A 6,928-nucleotide genomic window follows, 5' to 3' on the forward strand; every position below is an offset into this window, starting at 1 on the left:
TTACTTTCTTTAGTTACTTTTTTTTTTTTACCTGGGTTCTAAGGAAATCAGGAGGTATGTTCCGGTCTTTCCTTTTGAATTAATGGAAATACACAATCTCTCATTAATTAATTAGCTCTGAGTACCCACCTCAGTCTATAGACACTTCTTTTCTCACTAGCTTCACCCCCCCTTTCTCTCGTAGACTTAACTGTTGCTGCTCATATAATTTATTATAATAGCAAATAACAATACAAAGACACAATTAAGTATTTATAATATATATTCAAGGGATGAAGTTTATAGCCAGAATCACCTCTATGCTCTTCAAAATCAGAGGAAAGAGATATGAAATGGGAGATTCTCACCACTGATGCTAAATTAACTCCTCTTTAGTCTTGGAAATAGTCCTCTAAGGATACTCATTCAGGTCTAAGGAATTCTCTGTAACATTTCACTTCATAAAATAAGAGTTGAACTTCTAATCCTCTCACAGTCTCTTCCCTCTGCTTGTTAATCTCCTCAATCCCAGTCTCTCACATAGTTAAATCCCCTTAGTTTTAGTCTCTCACAAGATGGCAGCTCTTATTAGTTCTCTCATAGACCTTTACAGATGACAGTTAACTCTCTTTTTTTTCTGGGGAAATGGCAGTTTAATCTTAACTGTCTTGCTATACAGACTCCTTCCACCATTGCATTTAACTGTGAATTCCCTCATATTCTTTTACCTATTTTTTCCTTTTAAATAATATATTATTTCAAATTACACATAAAGACAATTTTAACATTCTTTTTTATATAAAATTTTTAGTTCCAAATTTTCTCCCTCTCCCCCTTCCCTTCCATCTCCCTAAGATGGTAAACAATTTGATATAGGTTATATATGTTCACTCTGTAAAATGTATTACCATATTAGTCATGTTGTGAAAGGAGAAAGAGAACAAAAGGGAAAAAACACAAAAAAGAAAAGAAAGTAAAAATAGCGTGCTTCAGTCTGTATTCAGACTCCATCAGTTTTTTTTTTCCTTTGGATGTGGAGAGCATTTTCCATTATGAGTCTTTTGGACTTGTCTTGGATCATTGCATTGTTGAGAAGACCTAAGTCAATCATGGTTGATCAGCATATATGGTTGCTGTTATTGTGTACCTGTCCTGGTTCTGCTCACTTCACTTTGCATCAGTGCATGTGAGTCTTTCCAGGTTTTTCTCAAATCCACCTGCTCATCATTTCCTATAGCACAACAATATTCCATTATATTTTTATACCACAACTCGTTTAGCCATTCTGCAATTGAGGGCATCTCCTCAATTTCCAATTCTTTGCCAGCACAAAAAGAGTTGCTATAAATATTTTTGTACATGTAGGTTCTTTTCCCTTTTTTATGATGTCTTTGGAATACAGAACTAGTGGTGGTATTTATTACTGGATCAAAGGGTATGCACAATTTGTTTGCCCTTGGGGTATAGATTAAAATTGTTCTGCAGAATGGTTGGATCAGTTTACAACTCCAACAACAGTGTGTTAGTGACCCAATTTTCTCACATCTTCTTCAACACTCATCATTTTCTTTTTCTGCCATATTAGCCCATCTGATAGGTGTGGTTTAATGCATTTCTCTAATCAATGGTGAATTAGAACATTTCTTCATATGGCTAGAGATGGCTTTGATTTCTTCACCTGAAAACTGCCTATTCATATCTTTTGACCATCTATCCATTGGGGAATGACATATTCTTAAAAATTTGACCCATTTCTCACTATATTTGAGAAATGAGGCCTTTATCAGAGACACTTGGTATAAACAGTGTTTCCCACCTTTCTGCTTCCCTTCTAATCTTGGTTGTACTGGTTTTGTTTGTGCAAAACTTAGAAAATTTAATAAAATCAAAGTTATCCATTTTATATCATTGTTCTCTATCTCTTGTTTGGTTATAAATTCTTCCTTTCTCCATAGATGTGACAGATAATCTATTCCTTGCTTTCCTAATTTGCTTATGTCATCACCTTTTATGTCTAAATCATGTATCACTTGCCTCTTAAAGACACAGTAATAATATCTATAGTTTCTGCAGAAAAGGCTATTGAGGGTGGTATAGCATTTCTACCCATAGTCAGTGTTTAAGTCTCGGCAACAAAGCATTCTGCAAACATCAAGTGCACATTAATAGTAAATGTAACACAATGAGGAATACCATTTGATAGACTGCTTCCTTGACTGTCAAAAATATATACAAAACACAATACATTTAGACATTGTAACAGTATGTGTATAATAGGGTTAGAGATAAAAATGTTCATGTAGACTGTGTTGGGTGTGGTGAACTATGCTAGTCAACAACCAAACCAAACACCACTCTCTCTTACTGGTTCATTTCCTTATTAATTTCTTATATAGGTCCTAGGGAAATCAAAGGGTTTATTCCAAAATTTTCTTATAAACTGAATAGAGATGTACAATTTCTCTTATTGGTTAATGAATTACCTATGCAATTTATAAATAAATAAAAGAAACATATTTTTCTCATGTTTTCATTCATCTCAGTATAAGACCTTATTCTCAAAGGCTTAGACAAACATTGATGTTACTAGCTAAGCAATTCATTAACACTGTAACAAATAGTAAAAAGACATATTTAAATATTTTATCAATGTATTGGTTGAGAAAAGTCACAGACAGAATTATCTCCAACCACAAACTAAGTGCTGCCTTCTCAACAGACACTAGATTTACAATTTTATCATTCAGTGCTCTCAGGATGATAATCAAAACCTTTCCAGATTTCTCTTCAGAATAGCTTCTCCACAGAACATCTCCATCACATGATAAGAGTTAAACTTATTTCTTTCAAAGTCTCTCTTCAGTCTTTCTCAAAGATGACACTTAACTCAATCAGTTTCTCAGTAAAGAAATTATCTTAGTCTTTTCACTCTTAGCCATGACAGCTTTCTCCAGATGATAATTAAAATGTTTCTCCCCAATACTCTATTCCCTTTCTCTTATAGAGTAACAATATCAACATTCAATGAAGGGAAAAACCCCAATGTAACACTAGTAATAATAGTGATAGTAATAATAATATATATGTACATGTATATATATATAATATGCAGTATAACAAAACATATATAACTTTTTATTTCCCAACAAATATTTTATAAAATTGTATATTATATAAAAGCTACACTTAGCCACAAATAAAACAGTCATCCTAGAATTTCAAGAGGGTCTATGGTACATATCTAAGTGAACTGATTTCAGGAATGCCTTTTGTCAAATGGTGTCAACTTCTATATTAGGCAAGGGAAAGGAATAAGTATTCCTATAGTATGTACTATGTGCCAGGCACTGTTATGCATATTTACAATTAGCTCATTTGATCCTTAGCAACCCTCAGAGGTAGGTGCTATTTTCTTCTCATTTTACAGCTGAAGAAACTAAGGCAGACAAAGCTTAAGTTACTTGCCAGAATTATAGGGCTAATAAATGTCTGAGGCTAGATTTGAACTCAGGTCCTTCTGACTCCAGGATATCAGATGGTAAAGGTAAGAGTTTTGCATCAAATGGGAGAAGTGGTGTAGTCTTCCATAGGGTGTCTCCCAATGGTTTCAACCATGTTTGACATTTCATCTCTATTCCTGTGGCCTCTGTGGTCAGCACAGCCAGGTTATCTGGACCTCTACCTCATTTTCTCCTGTTGCATTTCAGCTCTTACATAAACTTCTTCCTCCATTTGGCTTCATGATGTATTGGATGTCAATAAGACCAGGAGGATATATAACATTTAAGGGTGTTAATTTCAGTTACTTATGTGCCTTGCACATAAAACCAGTTTGATACATTTTGGTGAAGTTAAATTGAGCAGGGCAATGACTTGACCAGAGCTTTGTGTTCAGAAAATGGACCTTGTATACAGGATGTATACTTTCAGAAGGTTATGGTGTGCAGAATGGATTGGAGCATGGAGGGAGTGATGGTGAAGAAGAGACTTGAGTTCATGGAGACTGGTTAAAAAGCTGTTACAGTGGTCCATGTACAAGATAATAAGAACCTGAACTGTAGTGATGGCAGCAGAACTGAAAGGAAAAGATTGATCTGAGAGACATTTTGAAGGAGAAATCAGCAAGACTTGATGACTGACTGAAAAAGGAGGGTGATAAAAAAGAGGAGTCAAAAATGTTTCTAAGACTTGGTAACTTGGTGAATGATGGCACCATTAATAGAAACAGGCAAATCAGCATAAAGAAATAGGGGATTTGGGGCAAGGGGGAGGGTCACAATATGGTGACATGTTGAATTTTTAATTTATCAGTGTCCAAAGAAGGGAAAGACAGGGGGCGGCTAGGTGGCGCAGTGGATAAAGCACCAGCCCTGGATTCAGGAGGACCTGAGTTCAAATCTGGCCTCAGACACTTGACACTTACTAGCTGTGTGATCCTGGGCAAGTCACTTAACCCCAATTGCCCTGCCAAAAAAACCCCAAAAAACAAAAAACAAAAAAAACAAAAACAAAGAAGGGAAAGACAGCAGCAAAAGATGGTGCCTGGGAGAGGACTCGCCATTCCATTGTATTATATTAACATAACTAGGGAGAAAATAATCATGGGGCAGCTAGGTGGCGTAGTGGATAGAGCACCAGCCCTGGATTCAGAAGGTCATGAGTTCAAATCTGGCCTCAGACACTTAACACTTACTAGCTGTGTGACCCTGGTCAAGTCACTTAACCCCAATTGCCTCACCAAAACCAAAACCAAAACCAAAACCAACAAACAAACAGAAAAAGAAAATAATCTGCTGTTTGGGAACCTGCTTCCACTTCACCCATGATTCATAGTAGTCTTTTTCTTTTTGCAGTTACCGGCAGTGTGATCCTTGTGACCAAAAGGTGTATGGCAAGGCACCTCTCTTTGGACAGTATTATGTCCTGGAAGATCCAGGAACAATCAAAGTGGGAGATCCAGTGTATCTCTTGGACCAGTGACAGTAGCACCATCTCCTTGTGTGGCATATCTCTTCTGTATATTTGCTGGGAAATAACCCCTTTTAAGAAGCGTTTTTAGCAATGGACATCTTTACAATTTCTTCTGATTTAAGTGTCCTAAATTTTTCATCTCTTAGTACTCCTTTCGACTTCCAGTGTCCCAGAACACCAAGAGAAGAAATGGGCCCTTCTTAATGCTACTAGAACTTCTGAGTGTGATGTTTAAAATCTAAATTGTGGTCTCCTTAAATTAGAAGCTTCAGCACCAGTCTTTGGGCATTAAACATTTATTAAAGCATACAGGTATTCACAAGGAGTTCAGAAAGTTAAGAAAAAGCCTATCTAGCCTAGAGTTCTAGCCTTGTTGGGTTCTTCCTCAAGTCCTCCTCCCTGAGCCTGCTTTAATCAGGAACTCTCTAGCAAGCTGTTTGTAGAAGCTTTTTATAGGTCTGGAACAGAGGCGGTCCTTACACACTGCTTCAAGCTGATTGGTTGGTGTCATCCAAATCCATTGGTTTTGAATGTGTTCTCAAGTTGAGTTCACAGTCTACTTTCGGAGAACAATACCTTCTTAAGGGATAGCCAGGTGTGATTACAATCCAATTAACTTGAAGTAGGCTAATCAGCAGTTAATCACTCTCACTTGATTCAATCAGTCTAGATTAATCTCCAGGTGGGTCTTTGAGTATCTGCTAAATCTTATTATTTCAGCACCTGAGAATCACTGAAGTGATAAGACTGGCTTCTGATAAGCCCCCTTTTGAAGTGGGACCAGTGGGTTGGGTGGATGAGGGTAGGTAATGGACAAAGAAAAGCACACTCTTAGGACTTTGTGTTGAGGAGAAGAGGATGAGATGTAGTAATCTCTTCTTCCTCACACTATCCTTGTATCACCACTACTCATGGGGAGAGAGAAAAAGGTGGACAAAAAATACTTTTCTTCTTGTTGTTGTCATTCAGTCATGTCCAACTCTTCATGACTTTATTTGGGGTTTCATGGCAAAAATACTGAAGTGATTTACCATTTCCTTCTCCAACTCATTTTATAGATGAAGAAACTGAGGCAAACAGGGTTAATTGACTTGCCCAAAGTCACAAGGCTAGTAAATGTCTAAAGCCAGATTTGAACTCAAGAGGATGAGTCTTCCAGACTCTAGGTCCAGCTCTCTATCCACTGTACCACCTAATTTAAATCCCTGTTTGGGAAAAGTTGGATAACAAATCACTCCCAAAGAAACACTGAAATTCTTCCTCATCTCCTTTAGAAAGCCAATGTCACATGAAAGAATAGTGGACTTGTACTAAGGAAAACCTGAGTTAATATCCTGACTCTGACACTTACCTAGCTATGGGTAAGTCAATGAACCTTTCTGAGCCTCAGTTTCCCCCTTTTAAAATAGGGATCATAATGTCTAGAGTATGTACCTCATGGGATTGTTTTGAGGCTCAAATAGGATAATGTGTGTAAAGCACTTTGGAAACCTTAAAGGTGCCATGTAACCATTTTATGGATTATTATCTTATTCTATGATGTGGAGCTCTTAAAAAGGTACAAATTGGCTGTCCTTACATGGGCCTGGAACAACCGGCTTCTCAGATAAATGACAACAGCATGAAAGTCAGATAAAAGTCACTAGCTATTAAATTATCCTAAAGTTCAGGACAAACTATCAAAGGTGTTTAGATGTAGAATTGTAAAACTTTAACTGTTTTTAAGTTGCATCACTTGCTTGTTCAGTGCCCAGATAAATGAGAATGTCCTCAGATTTTTGTGGACTTGATAAATGGTGCAAGTTTTGGGAATGACAGGTGAGCTCAGGCTGTCCAAGGGACTGGAAGACCATCCATGTGTAATTTTGGTCTTTGAAGAATTGAAAAAAAAGAGAAGAGACAACTTAGGATCTTTCTTGAGAATGCTACCTGCTGTGGGCGTGTTGAATTTCTATAACTGATGTTATGAATGCATGGA

The 6,928-nt window shown here is 37.0% G+C and overlaps 1 protein-coding gene across 2 annotated transcripts in view; it reads left to right on the forward strand.

Moving 5' to 3' along the window:
* LOC122752644 (mitochondrial amidoxime-reducing component 1-like) overlaps window positions 1-5,293 on the forward strand; it is a 42,960-nt gene extending 37,667 nt beyond the window's left edge. For both annotated transcript variants that reach the window (XM_043999521.1, XM_043999520.1), the window contains one exon: window positions 4,833-5,293. In XM_043999521.1, coding sequence (XP_043855456.1) covers window positions 4,833-4,959 — 127 coding nt within the window. In that variant the 3' untranslated portion in view covers window positions 4,960-5,293. The remainder of the gene's footprint in view (window positions 1-4,832) is intronic.
* Window positions 5,294-6,928: the final 1,635 nt, after the last annotated feature.

The sequence above is a fragment of the Dromiciops gliroides genome, chromosome 4 (genome assembly GCF_019393635.1).
Source record: "Dromiciops gliroides isolate mDroGli1 chromosome 4, mDroGli1.pri, whole genome shotgun sequence".
Classification (NCBI taxonomy): domain Eukaryota; kingdom Metazoa; phylum Chordata; class Mammalia; order Microbiotheria; family Microbiotheriidae; genus Dromiciops; species Dromiciops gliroides.